This window comes from Acanthaster planci, linkage group LG08 (assembly GCF_054643075.1).
Source record: "Acanthaster planci isolate LZ-2023a linkage group LG08, COTS_SCS, whole genome shotgun sequence".
NCBI lineage: Eukaryota > Metazoa > Echinodermata > Asteroidea > Valvatida > Acanthasteridae > Acanthaster > Acanthaster planci.
The window spans coordinates 16,157,254-16,184,496 of record NC_141784.1 but is presented as its reverse complement, the minus strand read 5'-3'; the positions used below and the strand labels follow the sequence as shown (position 1 = coordinate 16,184,496).

The 27,243-nt window shown below is 40.7% G+C and overlaps 1 protein-coding gene across 10 annotated transcripts in view; it reads right to left on the bottom strand.

The window, feature by feature from the left end:
• The window catches only part of LOC110987802 (GA-binding protein subunit beta-2-like), a 59,195-nt gene extending 31,952 nt beyond the window's left edge, over positions 1 to 27,243 (bottom strand). Inside the window, exons 1-6 of one of the 10 annotated variants that reach the window (XM_022250889.2) lie at positions 24,324 to 24,555; positions 21,719 to 21,772; positions 19,615 to 19,751; positions 18,536 to 18,733; positions 17,807 to 17,821; positions 4,857 to 4,955 (exon numbers count right to left, since the gene is read on the bottom strand). In XM_022250889.2, the coding sequence (XP_022106581.1) occupies positions 4,857 to 4,955; positions 17,807 to 17,821; positions 18,536 to 18,733; positions 19,615 to 19,725 (423 nt within the window). In that variant the 5' untranslated portion in view covers positions 19,726 to 19,751; positions 21,719 to 21,772; positions 24,324 to 24,555. Of the gene's footprint in view, positions 1 to 4,856; positions 4,956 to 17,806; positions 17,822 to 18,535; positions 18,734 to 19,614; positions 19,752 to 21,655; positions 21,675 to 21,718; positions 21,773 to 24,077; positions 24,283 to 24,323; positions 24,783 to 24,858; positions 24,962 to 27,113 lie in introns of those variants that run through there. The other 9 variants (XR_002599327.2, XM_087140219.1, XM_087140221.1 and 6 more) reach the window with 9 other exon arrangements.

Below are 27,243 nucleotides of genomic sequence, written 5' to 3'. Positions count from 1 at the left end.
TGAGCAACTGTACACTTTCCTTAAAAGCATGAAACTCGTCATGTGGTTAAAGTAACACAATACAAAGATTTTTAGTCTAGGGGCCACCGGAAATTGCACCCCGTATGGTGGCCATCTTTGATTTCAAAATGGCTGCCATTGTGCATCTGTTTTGTTGAATATCTCTATAACTAGTCGAGATATCGAGATAGTCGAACGCCTATACCCATATCTTATGGGTCTAGGAAGCCGATGCTGGCATAAAAATGTTTGAAATTTGTGGCCGCCATCTTGAAATCCAAGATGGCCGCCACCCACAAGCTATTTTGCTTAACAGGTAATAAATAGCAAGGTCTGTTCTCACATTTCAGCAACGAAGACAACATATTTGATACTATCAAATATTATCAAATTTTGATGAGATAAGTAGTTATGCATGTTGTCCTTTTTGTCATTTCGGGGACACCATCCGTTGTTATGGTGACTGCACAAGTAGAGATCAACTCAACATAGGTCCGTTCATCTGCAACTGGAAATGGCAAAGCGCATGAAACTTGTGGATCCATCTGAGCCACATGCTGAAAAATCTCGAGTCATTCAGTAGGAACTCTGCATTCTTTGTCAATAGGAAACCACTGAAAAGGTTCAGTTTCCTAGTCTACGAAAAGATGAACAAGGTGAAGTTTCAGGGTACAGGACACTGGCGGAAAATCTCCTCCAGTTTAATCAGCTCGGTCTGCTACCAAGAACAATAATCATTGAAGCATTGGACAAAGGTCATGGTGTCGAGGCAGCATTCATTGCTCATAATACATGTTGGCATAGGTCCTGTAGGCTTACGTACAACAATACGAAACCGGAACGTGTTAGAAAGGGTCCTAAAGATACACCAGCTGACCATACCGGTGAAGGTTCATCTGGTGTTTCTCAGCGCACACGCTCAAGTTGCATGTCATCAATTCCTCAGGATCTCTGCTTTTTCTGTGGGCAGTCACCTGGAAAAGAGCAACTTCATGAGGTCTCCACTTTCAAAACAGACAAACGTGTTCGAGAGTGTCCTGCACTTCTAGACGACAATGACTTGCTAAGACGTCTGAGTGGCGGAGATATGGTTGCTCTTGAAGCAAAATACCATGCCAAGTGCTTGGCTTCTCTCTATTATCATGCATCCATGGTCTAGAAGGAGAAAAAAAGCACCGAGGACCTCGATAACATGCTTTATGGCATCGCATTTGCAGAACATATATTGAAGAGAGCAATTTGGAGGATGCCACCTTTGCTCCTGTATTTAAAGTAGCAGATCTGTCAAAGCTTTATTCATCTAAACTGGATCAGTTGGGAATTAAGCAGGAAAGCCGCATACAAAAACATCTCAATGATTCTCTCTCCTGCAACAAGTTGCCATTGTTCAGCAGCTCATCAGTAAACACCCAACCTAAAGACAAACAGAAAGTAGTCTCTTTAAACAATGACGTGCAACTGTTTTCCCACTTTTAAATTGCTTGTCAGACGCGGGAGGGAAACGTTGATGATTCTTTCAGTCATGAAAATCAGTCTTTCCCTCCATCCTTGTCCTAGGCAGGGAAGCTTCGAACTGGAACAATGCTTTGAGGAAATGGTACCGCCAAGCACACGGGCTCCAGAGGTTACATGTGTAATACTTGATGGGGCAGCAGTTGTTCAAATGCTAAATCCTGGAACAGCGAAGACCTTCGGAGAAAATGCAAAAGAGGTATTCATCCCATTTGTTCTCTCACAGTACAAATCTGCAACTCGAATTGACCTGATGTGGGACCGCTACCTGCCTGAAAGTCTGAAGAGCATAACCCGAGGAAGGTGTTGAAAGGGAGTTCGTCGACGTATGGGTGCCTCAGTTGCAGTTCCTGGGCAGTGGCAGAATTTTTTTCGTGTTGATGAAAACAAGACAGAACTTTTCAGTTTCCTGTCCACTGAAATAATCAAATCAGTTGCAAGCAAGATCAAGGAGTTAGTAGTCACACTGGAAATAGAAGTTTTGATTGCTCCACCACGCATGCACCTCAAATCACTTGCTCAATGCAGGCAAGAAGAGGCAGATGGCCGCATGTTCCTCCATGCAGCTGATGCGGCACAGAGAGGGAATGACAGGATCCTCATTAGAACCGTTGATACAGATGTTGTCGTACTTGCCGTGACAGCAACTCAGAGACTTTCTGTGAAGATATGGTTAGTCTTTGGAACAGGGAAGAGTTTGCGATTCATCTCTGCACATGACATAGCCACTGCTCTCGGCCCCACGAAGGATGCACTGGTCGGTGCAGGTGTAAGAAGTCTGCACTTCCATGCACATCACTATGTTCTTGTGATGCAACAGAGACTAGAAAAGCAAGGAGATGATTAGCTGTGGTTTTTCAGCATCCGCTTGTGATATTTTCTTCTTGATGGGTCATTCATCCCCATGTTTTGTGCCATGCTATGTTTATATGTTTATGCGCTATGTTTATGTCTCAATATCTCTCGTAGTTAAGGATATATCGAGACCCATAAAATATAGGTATAGGAGTTTCAACTGCATCGATATCTCAACTAGTTATGGAGATATTCAACAAAACAGATGCACAATGGCAGCAATTTTGAAATCAAAGATGGCTGCCATACGGGGTGCAATTTCCGGTGGCCCCTAGACTAAAAATCTTTGTATTGTGTTACTCTAACCATATGACGAGTTTCATGCTTTTAAGGGAAAGTGCACAATCGACCTATATTTTGGAGCTAAGCCGCCCCACTACTGGTAGTAGGAGAGCAGATGGATCTGAAGTGATCTCTTTCCGAGTCTGCACCATGGTATTAGGTCCATCATACTGGCCATTAAGCCGAAAGATGAAGCCAAGCGAGGGCGGATGGTGACTGCGACGACCAAAAAAGAAAAACGCAGTCTTGAAGATTGATTATTGGTTGATCGTCGGCATGATTATAGCCCTGCAGAGATCGAATACCGCCCCTAGATACGTCGGAAGCTCTCCCTTTGTATATGAATCGAAGGAACTTGGGGTCCCGAACATGAATGGGTACGCGTAGATACGCCTCGTGAAGATTGATCAACGAGGCCCAGGACGGAACTGGTATGGATTGTACCACTGTCAAGATAGTTTCCATACAAAAAGGTCTTCTCTGAACAGCGGCAGTGGCTGAAGGTGAGATTTAACTCTCTCGTATGGAATATGCATTGCATCAAGGGCACAAAGGATCTCCTTGTTGAAGTTGGCAGATAGGATATTCAAGCAAACTCTACGAGTGTGCTATTCAGTCCTTCGTCAAGGCCACAAAGTGCTAGGGCTGCAAAATCTGGGGAGACTGGCTGTGTATTCCGGGCGATGTATTCCGACAAAAGGAGAAGAAAGGCAGTGCACAGCAGGGGAATGCTGGCTGGAACCCCATGTGGATTCCTCTTGGCCATGGCAGTCGCAGGGTGTGGCGTACGATAATGGTAGAGCGGGCCCGGGAGACGTCTGTTGGGATACTCTCTCAGGAGTCCCGGCTGGCTTGCCAGGCCAGCGACTGACCAAGGAGACAGGGTCCTTGCCAGATCCTGGCGGTGCCCCTGCTCGGGTCTTTCAAAGTCAACCACAGAGCTTTCCCGTCAGCTCCGTGGGACCGAACAAACCAGGGGCCTGGCCAGATCCTGGCTGGAACCCCCTGGCCGACGGCAAGACCTTTTCCTTGTCTCAGTGGCCGGAGAAGACAGGGGAGCATGAAAGATCTTGACAGCGACCCTCTGAAATCAACCGACTAAGGCGTATAATTAACCAGTAACACAGACAGTTGACACAGGCGTAGGTAACTGCGTAGTACCGACAATAAACACTGCAGGGTGCACATAAGAAAAACAGAAGAAAACACAAAAAATATATACGAAAGAATACTCTTACCAACAAACAGGTAAAATTCAAGAAAATACTTTATTCACAAAGGTGATCAAATCGACACAAAACCGTGTAGCAAACAGAAGCTCTAAAAGCGAAGATGCCTCAAAAGACATGTCTATTACGTTACGGTGCTGAGAAAAGAAGGACGATCATGGTGGCAAAGCCCCGTCTCATTGTGGGAGGTCAGGGTGCACTACACCTGATCAAATCCTTTCAGTGAGCAATAACAGGCGCCTGGGAAATTTGCATATGTAGTGACTGTTTGGGTAGGTAGAGCTCAGTCGACTCGGTGAATATTGACTCTGTGTATGTCCATGTCCCGTACATGTATGTTTTTTTATTACATACCATGGCTAATATAAACCCCCAGCGCATAGGAACCCACCACCCACGCCCGAGATAACATTTGTCATGGAGGTCTCAAGGTCGCCTGTAGTAGTCCTTGTGTGTGCAGGCCTTCGGTGGCCCAACATGGTTTCACAAGTTGTGCTGGGTAGCACCGCAGACCTATCTCGACATCCTTTCGTTTATTTGTTGTTGTTTTTTTTTAGGATTTTGTGGCTAATCTTTGATTGGAAAACACCCAAACACTTTCTTTCTCACTCACCTAGCAATGGCAACACAGCAATGGCAACACAGCAATGGCAACACAGCAATGGCAACACAGCAATGGCAACATAGCAATGGCAACACATCTGGGATGTGTACGACTGGAAGTTTATTCCTATGCAACAGGATTGATGGTTATGAGGATGATGCTGATAAGCTACATGTATAGCTAGCTGCATTTGGTTGGATTTGCAGGAATGCGTAATGTTAAAGTTTTCTGAACATTGCGGCATAAGGCATGGCACCACCCTAAATGAATAAAAATCAAATAAATAAAAATCAAATAAATCAAAATCAAATAACATCAAGGTGCAGCTTAGCTGAAAAAAATACCGGCACATGTACTTAGTCTAAGCAACTCACCTTGTTGAAATTGTCCAAAGCAGCCCCATTTTCTAGTAATACTTTGACAACTGGTGCATGCAATCGCTCAACTGCCCAATGAAGTGGTGTCATTTTCAACTACACATACAAGTAATAAAGAGACAAGAAATTCAAATAGATGTAAATATATACAATATTAAAATAACACACACCAGTTCAGATGTTACATGTACATATAGTTTTTGGCTATTCCAACACTGCTAAGATGCCATGCACATGTGTACATAATGTGTACACATACGTGTATATGTAGCAGAAACCTTGGACAACTTAAAACTGTCTGAAAAGAATTTTGCACGTTTTTTTTTCTCCCACACATTTTGATACATTAGAGATATCATAAGGCATGTACATGTAAGTGGAAAAAACTGTATAACCACCATTGATTACCACACAGGCCAAAGGATGCACTTACATGTACAAACCTACATTTTACATGTACACATGTATAAGGAAAACTTGTTATATGTTTTGTTATTAAATGTATTATTATTTCTGGTAATGACCCCAAGGATTCCTCAAAAGTGCCCAAGGCACTGTAGCTCGTAAGCCTGAAGAAATCTGCAGGGAGGAGACAATGAGAAGCAGTTATAGTTTAAGAGGTGGAAGGAGAACCACACAGGAATATTCTGGGTAAAACCAATGGAATATGGTAGGAACAAAATAAACCAATGGAATATGGTAGGAACAAAATAAACCAATGGAATATGGTAGGAACAAAATAAACCAATGGAACATGGTAGGAACAAAATAAACCAATGGAATATGGTAGGAACAAAATAAACCAATGGAACATGGTAGGAACAAAATAAACCAATGGAATATGGTAGGAACAAAATAAACCAATGGAACATGGTAGGAACAAAATAAACCAATGGAATATGGTAGGAACAAAATAAACCAATGGAATATGGTAGGAACAAAATAAACCAATGGAACATGGTAGGAACAAAATAAAACAATGGAATATGGTTGGAACAAAATAAACCAATGGAATATGGTAGGAACAAAATAAACCAATGGAACATGGTAGGAACAAAATAAACCAATGGAACATGGTAGGAACAAAATAAACCAATGGAATATGGTAGGAACAAAATAAACCAATGGAATATGGTAGGAACAAAATAAACCAATGGAACATGGTAGGAACAAAATAAACCAATGGAATATGGTAGGAACAAAATAAACCAATGGAACATGGTAGGAACAAAATAAACCAATGGAATATGGTAGGAACAAAATAAACCAATGGAACATGGTAGGAACAAAATAAACCAATGGAATATGGTAGGAACAAAATAAACCAATGGAACATGGTAGGAACAAAATAAACCAATGGAATATGGTAGGAACAAAATAAACCAATGGAACATGGTAGGAACAAAATAAACCAATGGAATATGGTAGGAACAAAATAAACCAATGGAACATGGTAGGAACAAAATAAACCAATGGAATATGGTAGGAACAAAATAAACCAATGGAACATGGTAGGAACAAAATAAACCAATGGAATATGGTAGGAACAAAATAAAACAATGGAATATGGTAGGAACAAAATAAACCAATGGAATATGGTAGGAACAAAATAAACCAATGGAATATGGTAGGAACAAAATAAACCAATGGAATATGGTAGGAACAAAATAAACCAATGGAACATGGTAGGAACAAAATAAACCAATGGAACATGGTAGGAACAAAATAAACCAATGGAACATGGTAGGAACAAAATAAACCAATGGAATATGGTAGGAACAAAATAAATCAATGGAATATGGTAGGAACAAAATAAACCAATGGAACATGGTAGGAACAAAATATACCAATGGAATATGGTAGGAACAATATTATGTAACTTCCAGAATAAACCTCATAAAGTAATCTTGTTTGAACCAACATATTGGAAATCTTTGTCTCTACAAATAATTTATTTGGTGATTTGTGATACACAAACTGTTTGAATGAGAAAAAGGCCCACAAATGCATGAAGGCACGAATTGGGTGTGTACATAAATATAATCCAGCGAAGAAGGAATACACCCTGTACAGATTCGTAGCATGCAGAGGGTTAAAATCTGTGCACCAGCTTATAAAAAAGGCCTCCATTAGGTTGCCTTCTAGCTTTTTGTGTCTTCTGTTTTTCAATTCATTCCATTCAATCAATATGTAATTTTCTATGAGAGGAGACTACACTTCAAAACTCAATGGAAGCTTCCTTTAATTAAAGCCACGATTACTGAATTTTTCTCGTCGAGTTTCCCCAGCAAGACACATAAAAATATATCGCCTTCAGACCGGTACCGTGTACACGTACTCAACGTACTGTGCATTGCTGTGCAGTAGTAAGTCCAACCACAGCGCACACACACCATGCACAATGAATGTTCAACTGTGTGTACGGATGCATAAGACAGTCCACACGTTGGTGGCACATGGCTGCTGCAGAAGGTCTGACTGGCCACCCACAGTGTGTTGATGGATGGTATAATTGATAGTAGATAAGGACACCTTCCCTGAGGTCAGACCTCCACATTAACAGTTGTCCTATTGCCAGGGACAAGTAATTTCTTCTTTTGGGCAAGTAAAAATCTAGGACAAATTGCCCGATGGACAGGTACTTTTTCTCGAAATAAAGTGTCCGTTTTTGGTTGCCAAGAATATCAGTCATCAAATTTACCTTTGATTGGTTTTTTCCTCTTCACAAAGCTTATAAAAAGTGATAAAAAGTAAACAGCTAGGCCTGTGTCGGTACGTGGGGTACAATGATTTTTGCATTGTTACATACATGTACATGTATGTGCTAACTTACGGGTATAAAGCATACTGTACATGTACATGTAGCAGAGCACCTTTCCACACAAGGGAAAATACGTGCACAAACACACTATAAAATACCCTTGTGCCTGGGTACCAAACATCATTGGTTATTGCACGCGCGTCGTGGAGGCACTTTGACGGCCGGACGCTCGAAGACTATTTTATGTGACTTCAACATTAGCTAATTAGTGAATTTTGCCTGGTACCTGTGTGTGTACATGTACCTTTTGCATACATGTATGACAGCAGGCAAAATTCTTGAGTGGTTAAGAAATAGCCGTTGCCCAAACTTGTATGAATCATGCATCAGGGTCCTGTGCACTCTAGCTCTGCATACACCCAACAGTTGGGGTGATGTACATGTATATTCATGTGGAATTGCTGGCGTAGCAATTTCATCAATGGTGATTGGCTGAAGGAAGGAATTTGCATGTCAGTGTGCAGTAGTACGTTGAGCAGTCATGCATGCTTGCCGTGTGCACGTGTAGTCTAGTTAGTAATGATTTGTTGAAGTTTACTTTTATTTGAATACCGTGCATGCAATGAATCAAAACATGGCAGCCGTAGGTAAAAAAAGACAGCAAACTATCGATAATTATTTCGGCACAGCTTCAAGCTCCCTGTCATCATGTTCAGTTGACAACACGGAATCCCATCCCAAAGAAAAGTATGAGACCAAATGAAAAAGGGGTTTTGTTTCATCGTGGTCAACTCACTTTGAAGGCCTGAAGGATACACCAGATGGAATGCAATGTGCGATCTGCCAGTCACTACCAGAGGTAGCAGATAAGGATTCCATTTTTTTCATGGGATGTACCTCCTGCCGAATTGAGGCCACTGGACATCCCAAGCTCACATGCGTGCAGCAGGGACTTTGAAGTCAAGAGCCACATAACAAGGCAGGGGTGATGTAGAGGGCCCAATGGATAGGCATATTCAGGAACTGAACATGGCAAACATGTTAGTCCTCCAACATGTCTTCAATACGGCATACTTCGTCTTGAAACAAGAAATGCCCTTTACTGCCCATTCAAACTTGCTTAAACTACGAGCAATGGACATGATGTACAGCGAATCCTGTCTTATAGATCACACCAAGCATGCAGGAGGTGTGTAAAATAATTGGTTTGCAGTTACGCAATGAAATGAAAAAGAAATGCAATTATAATTTTAAAAACCATGACCATGAAGTTTCATTTTGGCCCTCACTCACCTTAGTTTATTAATATCCAAAATTTTCTAAATAAATGTTAACCCAACAATGACTCCCAAGTCACTGCATTTGTAAAAGAGGAAGAATTTGGTATTTCTAACATTTAATAAAACAACATTCGTAACAAAAAATAAAACAGTGACTCTTACATAATTGAAACTTTCAATTTCAAATCTTTCAGTCAAAAAGGACAATGGCTTTACGTTTTTCTAGGTCCACCACTTATCTGGCTGATACCGTAAGGTCACCCATTGAACAGAATTTCAAAACTTCACAGGTCTTCAGCATTATGTTTGATGGTGCCACTGACTGTAGTGTACAAGAACTTGAAATTCTGTATATCAGACTTCTGGAAAATGGCATCCCAAGAAATCACTACTTCAAACTTCAAGACCTAGAAAATGCTAATGCTGATGGTACCTTTAAAGGGATCAACCTTGCATTTAGCTCTGTTTTGGGCAGTAACTGGAAAGACAAACTTGTTGGAGCAGGATCAGATGGAGCATCAGTTAATATGGGTGCAAATAAGAGCGTTGCAACACGACTCAAGCAGCATGCACATGAACATGTGCAAACCATTCACTGTGTTGCTCACAGACTGGAGCTACATGTAAGTGTCTTGTCATCAATAAAGGACAGTAAAGACCTACAAAAAGTTCATGACATCTTGCATAAAATTCACAAGCATTATCACCGGTCACCAAGAGCACTGCGTGAGTACAGAGCCCTTGCTGAGTGTTTGAAGGAAGATGTTCTAAAACCAGCTCATCTTGTGGAATACAATGGGTGCCACACATTAGCAGAGCTCTTGCCATACTTCTCAACAGTTTCATCTTGAAAATGAAACACAAGGCACTGCTGCTGAAACTATGAAGGCCACGGCACTCTACATTGTCAAGAATTTAGGATGTTGGGTTAGGATGACTTTAGGATGTTGCACTTCATGACCTTTCTCTGGAATGTGTTGTCTGTGATCTCATCACTCTCTTTGAGATACCAAGAAGAAATTATACCTGCTGCAGATGTTCTGGATGGTCTTGAAACTGCAAATTTGCAGCTAGATGAACTTGCTAATGAACAGGGCCTTCATCAGAAAAGATTCCTGCAGTAAGTTGGCTAAGATGGATCATATAAAGGAGTGCAATTAACAAATGTTCAGCTGCCACAGGGGGATGTGCAACCATACAGCAACATCATTCACACCATCCAGAAAGACAAAAGGAATCTGCCAACCACCATATCTTGCAAGCATGCAGAATAACTGATCTGGAGGACTGGCCAAAGAACAGAGAGTAACTAGCCACATATGGAAAAGATTCATTGAAAACGCTGACAAAGACATTCAAACCAGTGCAACAGAAGATGGGCTTTGATGAAGATAAGGTCTTTGCTGAATGGACTAATGTAAAGGCCCATTTTACCCCTTATCCGTGGGACATACCTTTCCCCAAGAGAGAGCATCTGCTATGGAGTTGTCGATACAATAAATATATGTGTAAGGTCACAATACTGGCCAACTTTCATGATGCAAAAAATGAACTTTAATTTATCAGATGATGTAACCATTTTCAAGCTATGTTTGCTTGAGATTATAGTTGTACATGTATTTGAGAGATAACTAAAGATAAATAATTCAGTGTAAATGCGAGTCTATAATTTTTATTCACGTTGAAGAGCAAATTTTAGTTCAAAATGGCGCCCAAAAATGGGACATTGCTTGAACAAAATTTAATGAACTCAACTACTTTACTTATAGCTCACGTATTTTATCACAATGGTCATATTTTTTGAGTTAAGCAATGAAGTAATATTTTGGCCCTTTAAAAAAAAATAAATAAATAAATCCACGCTCCAAAATGGCAGCTGAACCTGCGTTAACGTTCGTTTCACATCGTGTCCACCACACCATACCATGACGAAAAGGGCCAGAATCATCATTTACAAGCCTCACCCTTACCTGTAAAAGCCATTTTTATTCGAAATGAGCTTAATAAACATCGTGTAAAATGTGTGCTAGACCATAATTACCCTCGAGGATGAGAAAACATCAGCATATCGATCGCTATAATTTTCGTGTCCATTTTGTAACTAACGTAAAATGTCCACATGTTTTAACTGGTGATCAACGCAGTCTGACTAGTGGTCGTACACGTGCAATGGTACCCTGCATGGATGACCTAAAGGTCAAGTGTTTTAGGCTCGATTACGTCTTTTCCGAGATAAAGCTATTTTAAGCACCGTGTCCACCGCGCGCCGCTTTCACGTCTCTTTGTAACGAACGGAGAAAGTTGCTGCGCGCGACAGCTTTCCCTCCAACAATCAGGAAAAGAGCAGCCAATATCCGGAAAAAGAGCAGCCAAAAGGTTTGTATCAACTTAAATAGATTTTATTTTCTGTATTTTTTTGTGAAAAGAGGTCAGATGGCATTGTAAAAGGGAAGATTTTAATGGATAGTCAGTGGGTGATTTTTGGGCTTTGTAGCGGACCGCTTGGATGGTTTCGTGTGAATCGTGTCCATGTTTAACGAACGGAAGAAAAAAATAGTAAACATCTGAAGTCCCGCTTGAAATTGCAAAACGACAAATAATTTACACTTTTTAAGCTAAAGTCCATCACAAAAATGAACAAACTTAAAGAATAGCCTTGCCAAGTTCAAGAAATCATCAGTGTTTCACGTTCGTTACACACCGGCACTTTCGACTTCGCCCCATTCGTATTAAAATTCGCCCCATTTGTCATCCAATAGTATGGGGGCGAGTTCGCAGTGAATTAAAAGTAAATGGAGCGAAGTTGATGTAACACGTAGGCAAGTGATGTTTACACAGATAGGGAACTTGCCTTTGTGGAACCCCTGGGGTCTTGTTAGAGTTTTTTTTTATGTTTCCACAAATCAAGCCACTGCCGGTTATGTTAAAAATTGTTCTATTTAAATTTTATTTTTCTTCTATCTTATTTCAGAAGCCAGAAAGGAGAAAAAGATTCAGTGGTTGGATCAGATTATATGTCTGTAGATTCACATGTCCTTGTGAAAGAAGCTTTAGTAGTAATTAAATCAAAGATTATTCGATTTCAACCATTCCTGTTCCCATTTCTGTAATTTCAGGACCCCACAAGAGCCTGCCGATCGCCAGCTCACTCCAGGGGATATAGTTGTAGTCGCATTTGAGGATGCATGGTATCCAGGTGCCATCAAGCGCATCATTAGTGATGAACTGGCAGTTATATACTGCATGGATCGTCCAAATAAAAATAAGCAAAGTTTTGTTTGGGAAAAAGATCTGACCGTTAACAGGAAATTCATTCTGTGTGTTGTTAATCCAAGTTCACTTATTCCAGATCCATCTTTGCGTTACTTTCACTTGGACAGCAAAGAAGAAGGTAAAATTAATGCACTATACAGTGTCTATGCTAATAAGTATTTTTAAACGTTTATTGCCAAATGTAGTTTTGTCTAAGTATGTCATCAGAGGTTTGTCTAAGGTCTGTAGTCAAAAGTTCATCAGTTTTTCAGCAAAAATGAGTCACCCAGGTGGCACGAACTGAATAAATTCAATGAAATTCATTTAATGAGATGTGCCATGTTCTTCAGATGGGATCGTCAGTGTATAGCCTCCACAATGAAATACAGTTTTTAAGAAACAAGATTAGAGTGAAAAATAAAATAGTCATTGACTCAATTTACTTGTTCCTCAGAATTGTTTAATGTTGCAAATGGTGCACATTTAAATATACATACATGTACTTAAGTTCACAATGTCAAAGATTTCAACTTCTGGGAAGCTCATGTGCAACCTTCTTGCATGCATATAGGGCATCTAAAAATAGGCTGAAGTGGCTTATCAGATATGTAGATCACAGAGATGCTCCCAAGAAATGAAAAAGCATGTGCATGTATTAACACCTGCACATAGTAACATAGGCAATTTTCTGAAGGTGAGGCAACTACCTTGAGGGCTCCAGTAAAGCAAGTCATAATAAACTTGTCACATGAAATGTTAGCTTTGATTCGAAATTTTTGGTGTCCGTGTCATTTTTGTAACTAACGTTAAACTACAGGACAAAGATCTTTGAAATTGAGGGTATCTGTTCTTTGGTTGTCAATGATAATGTACTCTTTGAAGTACTTGCAAGCTTCGCAACCAGCTGTTTTCCTCAAGTCATCAAACTGCAAATCATTTAAAATTGTTGTGTGTGAAAAAGGAGGAAAAGCTTAACCACAACAATACAACTCCACATTGTTTTTCTTTGACTTTTATTATTGCATGGTTGACTGCAAAGTGGACACCGTAACCAACGTTAACTTATGAGGCCCCCCTCTACAGAAAGCACTGCACGGAAGAAAATTTCTTGGGCCGATTATCTTCCCATTGCTATTTTCTGATAGAGGGTGGTCCATTGTCATAATTTAAAAGTAAATTAAACACCTTTCACTAGATTGAATTTTTACCTATGTGTCCCATTTTTGTTAGCCAGTATTGTGTCCTTACACATATGCGCAATATACACGCGCAAGGAATACATGCATGCGATCAACGAGTATTTAAAACAATTTAAATACTTGGATCGCAAATCATATCAACAGTTACTCCAAGTGACACAAAGAAACCAATTACACCTAATTGCTATGGGCAGAAACGGCTGCATGTTGCGAAAAGAGGGCAGAAACAGCCGCATGCTGCGAAAAGATCTAACCACGGCAATCAAAGCTTAGGAATTGAAAGGAATTGTTTAGACAAATAAACATTCCAGTGATCAGACAGCTTCAAGGAAATATTAGAAACTGGTAACTGGTAAACGTTTAGATTTTTAAGCGAAAAAGTCATGGTGTTTCAGGAACAAGACATCAAGAACGTATTGGAAGAACAAAAAGAATGACTATTAGAGCATATAGATCGATTTACCCACAACGGATTGGGATGGGTAGTCAATGAGATCGTTGCATTTTATATCAACATGATGCTTAATGCCCGTTGGGTGGAAGTTACATTAAATTACCCGGATACACAAAACTTAAAGAAGCGGTTATAAACGTACAAAATAACAATTACGAATGCATACGTTGGGCGATATGTGCTGCCCTTAGACTTAATACCGACAAAGTCAAACGTCAAATCGAAACCAATCCAAATTACAAAATACACAAGGACAGAATCACAATGTATAAGGCTGATGGATGAAACTTTTCAAAACAGGACCGTCATTCCGGTATTTTTAAGCATGTTCGTCCTTCAGAGGCAAAGATGACCACTGACTTCAGGAATGGCATCACTTGGAGGTTGGATGAGTACGAAGGTGGCTGATTAGGCCGACCTTCGCACAGAACTGCCTACTACAGTGGGGGCAGGGAATTTTTGGAATTGAACAAGGATGGAGGGTGGAACTGATGCGCTCCTTCCTTAACTGACGTCGGTGTTCCTTGACTCTGATGTGGTTTTCCTCATACTCATCCACACCAGCATTCACAAGGGATCACCAAGCAGAATGGTCCTCAGCAAATACTTCCCAGGTGGCTTGGGAGATGTTGCATGCTTTGGGAGAGGCCTTTAGAGTGTCTTTGAAGCGCAGCTTTGGTCTGCCAACTGCGCGGGCTTGCCAGAAATCAGCTCCCCATAGAGTAGTCTCTTGGGGAAGCGACTGTCATCCATGCAGTGTGAATGGCCAGCCCACTGGAGCTGAGAGCACATCAAGATGGCGTGAACGCTCTCCATCTCAGCACGCTGGAGCACTTCAGTGTCAGGAACTTTATCCTGCCATTTGACTCATACCAGAGTTGTAAGGCATCTCATGTGAAAGGCATTGAGCTTCTTTGCCTGCTGGCTGGAGACGGTCCACGTTTCACAAGCATGGAGCAGTGATGGTAAGATGACTGCTCTGTAGACTTTGAGCTTGGTGTACTGGCTCAGTTCTCTCTGCTCCCAAACCTTGTCTTTAAGTCTGCCAAAGGCAGCACTGGCTCTGGCAATTCGATAGGACACCTTCTCGTCGATTTTAACTGAGGGTCACAAGGTGCTTCCAAGGTAGACAAACTTGTCTGCTGCAGGCAATTTCTGGCAGTGATATAAAGCTCAGCATAAGGGGCTGAGGGGGCTGGCTGATGCAGGACTTCTGTTTTCTTAGTAGAGATAGTAAACCAAAATCCTCACAAGCTTTGGAGAACTGATCCATGCTGCCTTGCATCTCTGACTGCGAACAGGCATTCAGTGCACAATCGTCCGTAAACAGGAAATCACGGGCAGTGTCAGTGTGTACTTTAGTCTTTGGGGTTGAACAGCTTCCTGTCAGTGCGGTATCAAAATCAACACCGATGTCGCCGCTGTGGAAGGCGTCAGTCAACATGGCAATAAACATCATGCTGAACAGGGTGGGGGGGCAGCACGCAGCCCTGCTTCACCCCATTGGTGACAGAGAATGGCTGGGAATACACTCCGTCATTCTAAACTCTAGTGCTCATGCCATCGAGAAACTGCTGGACCATTGTGATGAAATTGGCGGGGCAGCCACACATGGCCTTGATCTTCCACAGGCCCTCACGGCAGACAGTGTCAAAGGCTTTTGTCAGGTCCACGAAGGTGGTATAGAGACCAACGTTCTGCTTCTGGTACTTTTCCTGTAGTTGGCAACTTAGCGAGCTGTGAAAATCATGTACACGGTTCCACGACCCACACGAAATCCACACTGGCACTCAGGTAGCAGGACGCGGGCCATAATCTTCCCGGCTATGGAAAGAAGGGAGATACTGCAATGGTTGTCACATGCTTTCCTGTTACCTTGCGCTTGTACAGGTGGATGATCGAAGCATCTATCAGATCTTGCGGCAATTTTTCTTGAGTCCACGCGGAGCAGAACAGGCTGGCGAGGCTCTCCACGAGTTTTGAACCACCAGAAGTGTACATGTATATCTCAGCTGGGATAGAGTCAGCACCAGGTGCTTTGCCACTGGACAAGATATGGCCTTCTTCACCTCTGCTTTAGTCAGGAGTTCAGCCAAAGTGTCATCGACCGGTACTTGAGGCAGTCTTGAGATTGCTTCGTCGTTAATGGTTGACGGCCGGTTCAGGACGGTGTTAAAGTGCTCTGCCCAGCGCTCCAGGATCTTTTCCTTGTCCATGATCAGCATGTTCCCATCAGCACTTAAAACAGGGGAAGATCCGGACGTGGTGGGACAGTACACGGCCTTGAGGGCACTGTAGAAGTTCTTCATGTCCTTCTTGTCTGTGTAGTTCTGGATGTCATCGGCCTTCGCATTGAGCCATTGGTCATGCATGCAGCACAGCTCAGTTTGGGCTCTTCTTTTGGCCGGTATTTTTAAACCACTTGGAAAATTATGACGCCCATTTAATTATGCAAGGTCTATCTGCATCAAGCAAGGACAAACTGTTTGTATTCCTAAAAACTCTGAAAAGTACATGTACATTTCCTTCGAGTTAGGCTAACTTTGGTTTTACATTCGTTTAATTTTATGGGCACTTCACTCAACACGTTAATCAAATCATGCCCTCGAGATGCTTCTAAATTACTCCGAGTCCGTTTCCCAAACAACATAGATCTGCTTTTGCAAAAAGGCATTTATCCGTATAAATATGTAGACTCATTTGAAAAGATTGAAGAAATGAGTTTACAGGCCAGATACAAATTTTACAGTTCACTCTGACAAGAGAGCGTCTCTGAAGAAGAATGTAGTGGCACTCAACAGGTCTGGCAAACTTTCGAATGTTGCACCTTGGGTGATTATCACGATCTCTATGTAGAAACGGACGCGTTGTTACACGCGTGCGTCTTTCAAAACCTTCGCAAACCTGCATGAAATATTATGGCCTTGAACACGGCAATTATTATACAGCACCCAGTCTTGCATGGCACGCACTTTTAAAACATTCTGGCGTCGAACTTGAGCTACTAACCGACTTTGATCAACATTTATTTTTTGAGTGGGCCAAACGCTGAGGCATGTCGAGTTACACCAAGGCAAACAACAAATATTTATTAGATTAAGACCCAAATAAACCCGAGACATATATCACGTAGCTCGATGCATGAGGCATCCTCGATGCATGAGGCATCCTCGATCCTCGAGGCATGAGTCAGTGTCTACCGTACGGTCACTTTCACTGGGAATGAATTTTGGCCAAATTTACTGCAGAATACATTCGAAGACTTTTGCCTTGTTCTTGAACAGGCTACATAGTCGAAGTGGATCTCGATTGCCCACAAGACCTTCACGATTTACTCAATGATTTACCATTGGCTCCTGATAACGAAATCATCCCAGAAGCATGTTTTTCTGAATATCAAAAAGAGCTTCAATATCAAGAACATCCTCCCAAAGTAGAAATACTTGCGGCCAAGTTACACCCAAAAGAAAAATATAAATAATATAAATTCAAAAATGCTGCAGCTACATTTGCAATTGAAGCTCAAACTCAAAAAAGTTCATCATGTGTTGTCTTTTGTGCAAAAACCTTGGATGAAAAGTTACATCCATAAAAACACTGAGTTGCGCAAATGAGCTTCATCTGACTTTGAAAAAGATTTCTTCAAATTGATGAACAACTCGGTTTTTGGCAAAACAATAGAAAACCAGTGTGATCAAATAGACGGACATCTACTACACGCCACACGGAGGAGATACAAAATGTTTTCAACGTCTGTCTTGTCAACCAAGTTACAACCATATTATTCCCCGAGTGTGATCTCTCGTTTGTCGAAATGTAAAGAATAAAAACCATATTGAAGAAGCCCATTTATTGTGGCGTATGCATTTTAGATTTATCCAAAACATTCATGTACAACTTTTAATACAATACGTTGAAACTCTTTGTTGGTACATGTCAAAACCAACAACATATATACATATATTACCAGGAAAAAAGATCACTTTGACTTGAGTAATTACCTGACAGATCCTCCACTTTACGACGCCAAAAAAAAATCATAATCAGAAAGATGAAAGACTAATTGGGTGGAACTTGTGCCGGAAGCAGTGTGCCTACGATCCAAAATGTCTTCTATTTTGTCACAAGACCAAAATTTGAAAACTATCAATATAAAACTAACTCTGTGCGATGAGAGACCATGAATATAGTGAGAGATGCAACCAGTGGCAGCATGTAACAATGGAATTTCACTAAATAATTCAACTCCGGCTGTTCACATGAAACTGTACAGGGCCAGCTGTAAGAGGCAATTGATCATTGGTTGAACTGTTGTCATCACTCAAACTCAAAGTTTACTTTCTTGCAAAGTCAGAAAGACATATTCCAAGTGGGCGTTGTACATGTGGATAATTCCAGAAATTAGAGGTCCATTTTTTCTGTGTCCCTGTCAGAACATTCAGAACACCTTTTCTAATTTCCAACAGTGATGAATTAATGCACATTCTTTGCCAAACAAATAGTAATAGTTTGCAATCAATTCTGGTGATATTTCCATGTCAAATAACAAAGGTCAGATGAAACAGGGACACAAAAAATGGCACACTTTTGGACCTTTAATTTCTGGAATTAACCATACATGAAACTCAATGCTGTTTCCAATTTGTAATTGACCTTTGTGACTACACGAAATAGTTTGAATATATCCATGCCCTGTACATGAATTGTGATATGAAAAGGTAACAACTTACCATATCTTTAGCATTGACATCAGCACCATGTTCTATCAACAACTGAACAATTTCTTTATGACCTTCTTGGCAAGCCAAATGAAGAGGTGTTCGGTCTACTTTTGTCCTAGCATCACGACTGACTCCTGCTTTGAGAAGAACTTCTGCAGTAGGTACATGACCAGCATGTGCAGCAAGGTGGAGGGGAGAGGTACCAAGCTGTACATAACAAAGTTTGAAAGCCTACAATTATTAGGACTCTACCCTGCTGGTCAATAGAATGAGCAATGATTAGGTACTGTTGGTCTTTTTTACGTGGTACTTGTTCATGACAGCTCAACAAGAATTCAGTGTACAGCTCAGGTTGGCTAGTTCTACAGTAAGCCATTAACACCTTATGTATCCATGAAATTCAATCTGAATTTACATTCTATAGCTTGAGATGAAATTACTGAGGTCAAACTATTGGGCTTTAAGCCCACCTGTACGCGTATTACATTACTAGAACTCTAACTGCACATTACCTCACATAGACTTTGATAATGTCCTAAGAGTAGACACTTTGAATTAGTGTCCATATTGTTGAACATTATGAAATAAAATGAACACAGTTCTAGTGATGTACTCTATATAAAATGCACTAACAAGGCATACACGATCATCATACTGCATACATGCAAGTGCATTATTGGAATGATGCCTTAAAAAGCTTTCATAAGATGCATGCAGCATATGCTGTTGCGTTGTTTACACAGAACAAAAGAAAATACTCATTCACTCATTGCGAATTTTGGTTTATAGAATACGGGCTTGGAAGACACATTCTAAAATGCAAATGCAGATATGCGAACAGCCCTATAAAATGTACAAAATGTTGAATTTTCTGAAGATTTGCACATAAACATGGATGTACCGGTACATGTACCTAGCAAGCTTCACTTTCCAGAGTGAGTTAGCACTTTAGTGACTATAGCTCTAGGGGCAAAATGGACTCACGGTGAAGGCAATAATTTTACAACACTGTTCTAAAGGCTGAAATGGATTTAGGACTTTCACACAACCAATTTTGAAAAGGGAAATAAAAGTTTGCAAAGACCTACCCAATCAGTTGTAAATGGTGCTCCATTGGCCATAAGAATCTTCACTTCATCTTCAAGGCCCTGTCGAGAAGCCTCTAGTAACTTCTTACCAAGATCAACAAGAGACATCATGAGATGGGATTACATGCACCTGCAATCTTTTGAAACAAGATCGAAAATGTAATATAACATATTTGCTTTCTCTTCTGTTACACATTATGATTCAAGTACATGTGATACAACCTGAAACTGAACTGTGTAGGATTTATAGGGATTGCAAGCTCCATGTTTGCAAAGGTATTCAATCTAGCAGTGAAATGTGCAAAGGCTTCATTCTGTCCATTCAACAGATGTTCAATGTGTACATAAAATAGGCATGCATGCAGTTTATCACAGTATACGACTATCACAGCTGAAATGAACTTGCAAATAACTTAAATATTTATGATTCATGAAAGACAGGAAATACAGGTATGATAGCATCAACAATAATGGTAAAGCAAAAAAATATTGCTTGCACTTCACATCAAAAACTGGATGACAGTAACTAAGAAGTACTGTTCCTTCCAGTAATGGATGACAACAGTTTTTAACTATGTATGTGCAAACACAGTGAAACAATCAAATATGCTTTTAAACAATAAGACTATAGGAATTCACAGGGCTAACAAAAAAAAGCCTTCTGAACCTCTGATTCTGAACTGGACTATTTTTTGTTGAGATTTTATTTAATTTTCATTCATGAAGACAATGGTAAAAGTGGTAAGTTACTAATCAAATTACAAGGATTTTATCATTTTTATGACCCTTTCTATTCCTTCTTATTTAAGGGAACATCTTACCAACATTCACTATTTGTACATTCTTTTAAATGTCAAATGAAAATCCTATACACAGCAAAACACGCCAAACATTTAAGTGGCCAACTTAACTCATTCCAGCTGAGAAGATTCTCCTGCCATTTTAAGGTCTAATTTCACATTACAAGGAGACTTTCATTACAGTTTTACATCCAAAAGGAAGACAGGTGATTTCAATTTGAAAATAATCTTTCTTTCATGAAGTGTATATTTTGCTGTGAACTGGGCCCAATTTCACTGCACTGCTACTGTGGAATTCTACAGTTACGAGGCATCATTGGCACAGAATCTATTTCACGGGCTTCGTATGTGATAATTCTACACTTAAATGATTAGTGCAGAAATTCTGCACTTAACCCCTTCATGCCGGGAGACAGTAAGAGCCACCATCAAAATTGAGATCCTCAGCCCGCTTTTCAGCAATTATTCTCAGCCCATGCTCGAGCAAACATGGTGAAAGAAGGCAGACCCTGGCTCTTGTATATGGCGATTGGCCTTTGTGTTTGGAACAGAAATGAAAAGACCGAATTTGCATCATAATCACCAACTTCACAATAGTCCCCACTTTGAAAAGAGGCAACAGGAATGTGGAATTTTGAGTAGAGCCACATGCCACCGAACAATCAGCCTTTCACTGTGTAATTCAAAGCATGCAGAGCACGCAGGGCCTCAAACCGAGAATGTGCGGTTTGGCAGGTGGCCTTCGTGGCCAAGCAAGGCTTGAATTCTTGGAGTCGGCTTTTGGAAAAAAATTCCCATCTTCAAGGGGTTAAGGGTCAAATTGCCACTTACAACGGAAAAAAGTGGCAATTGGTCACGGTCGCCATTTTCAAGAAAGATGACCACGTATAATCTGCAACCGGCAAAATTCTCATAAAATTGTTTCACTAAAACGACACAGGGCCCGGTACAGATTTAAACCCGAAACAATTATCTCTTTGTTAATTTGTTCAATTAAAGGGGCCTCAGAAGCTTGTCGTTCTTCACTGTAAGAGGATGCGAGAGCAAGGTCCATTGCACTAGTAACCAAGGAAAATGTCTTCTTCAGTTTTACACTTTCAGCCTCCATTATTCAATTGCAAAACACAGATGCCCATTGACAAATATTTCCTGCTCACAGCAGCATGAATTTTTTTCAGCCATGAAATAGGAGCAAAAAAGCAAGAAGCTTCTGCTACTGTAAGCACTTATTTTTCACTTACGGCAGCAGTGCCTTGAAAGTAGGCCCTGGTTGCATTTATATTTTTGTTAACCAAATTCCCTACCCCTGGAACAGCGCAGCCTATCAGGCAACCTCTCTGCAAGACAGCATGATGAGGCTAAATACCAAAATTAAAAAACAGAAAGCCAACACAGCATATAAGAGGGTTGCAAAACAAACACAACAGCTTTGACAACCGAATAAAATGGCAGACTAGGCAAGTGGCAGAGAACTCATAAAAATGTGGTGCGTGCTCTTCACTGCCAGTCTGCAAACTGAGTGGGTCTAGAAGGAATGCTGAGCACATGGTGCTAAATCAAAGGGGCTCTTTGTTCAAGGGTCTAATCACTGTGAGAATGATGTTACCTTACCAGGGTGAGGATCTAGCTAAAAAAAAAAAATTGTTTTCCACGGGCTGGGAACTGAAGTTATCGTACATGTAGATGATTACAATCATCCTCCTTACAAAAACACGGTAGTCTAGTATTTTCCACTGCATCCCCACCACTCTACTGCCAAGCTGCTGGATCCAACACTGCACATTCAGGAACTAAAATTGCACAGGACTACATATATAGTACTTTGTAACAAGTGTGAAGTGAAATACAGTCAAATCACAACAATTTGAACCTCTGGGGAACGGCTTAAAAATCAGTTATCCAAATTTCAAGCAACCAAAAGTTTCCAGCTCATGGAGTCATAACAGGCCTTCACATGACATACATGTAAATAATCAAAACCAACTTGTTTCATGATGGTATGTTTTGTAGTTATTTTCTTTCTCTTTTTTAATTACACTGGTGTATACATGTATATAGTTTTTTGCTCACAAGTTATTGTTTTTGTAAGATTTTATGTTTTTGTTACCTAAAATTTTATGTTGTTGTTACCCTAAATTTCTTTTCTACAGATAACCACGCAATAAACCACTTAAATGTACCTTTGTGGGACAAAACTTTCATGTGGTTTGATTTATCGTCGTCACTCACGGTGCAATACACAGGGCGCAACGTCATATGCAGGTCACTATCCACCAAATGTACACTTCATGTATTTCACAATCAACGTGAAAATTAAATGAATTGCAAACAAATACAGGTAAGTTTTGTGGGTTTCAAAATCTTTTGAATACAAAATATTAGTGTACAAAATGTCCGTTTCAAGGTGATTGTCCGTTGTCGGAAATAGACTTCACAACTGGCAGATCGTTAACGTATGCGTACGCATATCTGTTTGCATGTGAAACCTCTCTATTAAGGTTAACTCCAACACAAAGGTGCATTTTTAAGATGAGCATTAAAACAAACTGATTGCAGATACCCTTAAAAAGACATACGCCCTAGTTCTGGCTGACAAAAAAAGCCTCTCTTGGAAATGAAAAAAAATAAACAAATAAGGCCTGGCCGACTGGTACATGTACACTGTACTTCTCATTGTTACAGATATATGCAAAAAGGTGTGAGGATGCGGTTTATTTGGAAACTCATTTTCTTTAACAGGAAATTGTGATTAAAATGTGTCTTTTTGTGCATGCTGTAGCCCCTCCATTTAATTTCCAATGTCAACATTTTTGAAATATCAAGTGAAGCCAGCATTTCCTTCATTGAAATAAAGCACAAATAAGATGATTTTACAAAAACTTGATTTTTGAGCTTTTCAGTCAAAATCCACACTCATACTTGTGTACAAATTAATCAGTAATAAACATCTCAAAATATCTCCGAGAATCAATTTTGTTTGCTTTGCAGAGTCCAATGGAATCCAAAACTTATATCAAAATATTTCTTATGGCATCCTCTCCCAGATCACTACAAAAATAAAACAGAAAATAATATTTGCAAAATTTCTTTGCCTTCCTATCATTGTCTCCTCTCTATGGCAGGTTTCTACAGGCTTGTGAGATACAGTAGCTAGGGTGCTTTTGAGGAATCCTTGGCGTCATTACCAGATATAATTAGGCCTAATTAAGAGTATTATAGGCCTATGGGCAGCATGAACATCTGGTACTCTCGCAAAATGGCAGGTAGTAACCAATGAAAACAGTAACTACATGTATGGCGATGTACGCAAGCACCCGCCAGTTTCATCATTTCTTTGATCAGTACATACATACGCATGTTCGTTACGGCTAGTTGTTTTCATTGGTTGCCAAATTCCCAAATGTCTGCGCCACCCCAATGAGTTCATGGAGCCATGGTGAGTTTTAGTTCTATCACAGATAGAGCAAGGATAGACATGATACTGTTATAGACAAACCATGGCATGCCAAACACATGACAAACATTGAGTGGCTTCTTACACTGTGAAACCATGGAGGGTTCCTTCCTCCATGGTGAAACTGGCAATATTAATTTTATAGCACAGCAAAATCCGGAATTTTCCATCGCCAAGTGAAACGGAAAAGCCCAGATTTTACCACTCACCATGCTCACAGAAAATTCATAGAGGGACTGCACTTCACGTTTTCCAACGGATCTTACCATGGAGGAATAAAACACATGATCTTACCACGGTAAAACAGTCATGGGAACCAGTTGCAATTCGCAAACGGTAGGCCTAGCCCTACATCCATCCATTGCCCTCCGGAAGCAAAACATTGTGCAGACAGATGAGGTTCGCTTCATGCTTACTAATTACAAGTCTATGCCTAATTGTACCATTGTACTTACCAACTCTATCTACTCGTTAATGAAGCTTCGTGCCAAAAACTATCAAAATATAACGGAATCCTTCCAAAGTACATGTACATGTAACTTAACCCCTGCAAGCTAAGTAAGCCCACTTATGTACATGAGTACATCGGAGGTCCGATCATGCTTATCAAGCGCGGGCATTAAGCATTGAGCATTATGCCGCGCACAACGTACGAGGGTACGGAAAGACTGTAAAATCAGCACTGTTCAGGGCCCAATAAAATCCCATCCGTGAGGTTTCTGAAACACAAATCTAATTATTGTCTTCTCCCTAATCGTTTTTTTTTTGTGTGGTTTAACCTATTACATTTTAAATTATTCCTACAAAACTAAATACCCAAAGAAAGTGATTTTCAAGAAGTGTGCATGTAGCTATTTTCCAAGTGGCAACCCTCAACTTTCGGGGGCACTGTAGGACCATTTTTCAACAGTACTTTTAAGCCGTTTTGCTCTCAGATGGAAGTCTAAAGAACCAGGGAGATGATCCTGACAAAGATTTACACAAGCTCACAATTTTGGGGGCCAAACAAGCTCCTTTTTAAAAGATAATGCCGGTCACTTTTAATGCTAATACGCTGGCCAAAAATTTTCACTTGAATTAGTAGACTGCATCAAAGATCGTATATAGCGCCCTGGCCCTGTATATACAGTACATGTAGCGCGGCGGCGCTCTACGACTCAACGACGCAGCGCTATACAATCTTTGCACACGGTACGAGACCATTGATAAAAGACTGGATAGTCATCCCGTCCAGACCGTGTCGCTCGTATGCGTCTTTTCAGGAAGGTAAACAGCGGGCGTTGCAAATTTTGTTACGTGGTGCATTTTCAAACGGGGTTTTTTAAAATCTGGTTGAGGTTGTTGTACTTCAATTGTCAGATTTCAAAGAAAAACTTAATTCTGCACATGGAATGGATAACTTTGGAAAGAATAATGGTTGAGGTGTGCGCAGAAGTGAATTGCTGGAGATTTATAGCAAATACAGTTTGGAAGAAAGGACAGGCGCACCCGCGGACTATTTGACCCGCGCCATGTTGGAAGCGGTGTCCTTGCTGCGCCCCTGCATTTTGTGCAGGGCACGAGTGGCCGGGGATAAAGTTACGTCCTCCGGAACACCTTCGACTTTTACACCTTTTTAATTTCACACAACGCTAATGTTGGTAAATGTTAGAAGCATTCAGATGGTTGTAGGTCAACTCGACCGTTTGCCAACTCGACTCCTGACCAGCTCGACCGTCGACCAACTCGAAATATTTGCAGAATTGACACCACAGCCTCCAGTGAAACATAAATAGACCCATTAATGTAAAATTGTTAAGGTCTACGACTCTGATTAGAACTGAAACACGGTAATTTATTGTGAATTACCCAATACATTGAATGGTACGGTCATATTATCTGTCGACGGATATGTTAAATGCTTTGAGGACTTGATACCAATGACAGCTGTGAACCAGTTCAAGTACTCCCATCCATCACAGTGATGTTTTTGTTGTGGATAACAATGATGAATAAACAACCCTGATTCTGAGCTTCACTAACATGTTTTAAAGTAGATTCAATAAGTGAACATTGCAAATGCACACGATTGCTAAGTCGTGGCGCTACGGTAATTTTCATCCCAATGCTGTATACTGTGGCGGGACAACTGACACCTTTTTGTGGCGGACCAGCAGACTGGCCTGATCGGAGATAGAATTGGCCTGGCCTACCCCACAAATATATTTATTAACCTTACGCAAGAATGAGCGGCTATCCTGACGCAAGGGGGGATATCAGTTAACGAACGGTGGACTATGCCTTAGGGGCTGTTCGTTTGGTGGAAGTTTACCACCGCTCTGTGATTAGGTAATTGATCCCAATGTCAATAAAGATAATTAATGTCAATACAAGTGACACAGGACTGACTAAATCTCACGGTGACCAGTGACTTCTAAGGCAATTATATGATTGGTTTATTCAATGTCAGTGCTCAGTTATCCGTTATATACAACAGCAATTAGCTATATACAAAATTATCCTCACAGGGATAATTGTCCTACGTGGTCAACTGCACCACGAACGTGATTAATAAGCCTTATCCGTAACCTACACCAGAATAACCCTCACGGTGATCAGGGTAAACCTCACAGCGATCAGGGTAACCCTCACAATAACCAGGTTACCCTCACAGTGATCAGGGTAACCCTCACAATAACCAGGTAACCCTCACAGTGATCAGAGTAACCCTCAAGTCTAAATAAATAATCTACTGATGGCTTATAACTGATAAGTCTTGACCACACAAGCTATTACAATCTTCGTAACTGTACAACACAACAGGGTACACTTTTTACAAGAATAATCTATACTGCCTTACAAAGCAACACAGTTCCCAAACTGCAACAAGGTTTAAGGTGACTTAAATAACCCTCACCCACTTTAAGTTATTATGAAATAACACAGGTAAGTTGATTAAGAAGGCGATTATAATAGTCCTCACTAGACTCTAACGGAAACCTGCACCCAGTAAACCTCAACGAGGAAAGCAAGCTCCCAGACCAGGACCGCAACCAACCGTCGCTATGCCAACAAGCATGGAACAACGGCACACAATCCTTCTAGTCTAAGCTTCGCTAATTCCCCAATTAACTGGTTCGCTCGGGTTCCCTAACCCTATAATCTACCGCTTCTTAAATAAACGAGACTGGCTAACGATTCCCAATCTTCAAAGAGATCTGATATAATCGGCAGCTCCGGCAACTGAGAACAAGCACCACACTAACCGATCGCACCAGGTACACTTGAGGTAGATCCCCAACCACCGGCGGTCGTACGTCAGATTTACTCTCGAAATACAACTCAACTCCACAGAGCTCTGGTTAGCACGCTGCCATCTTGAGAAGTCCCGGCAAC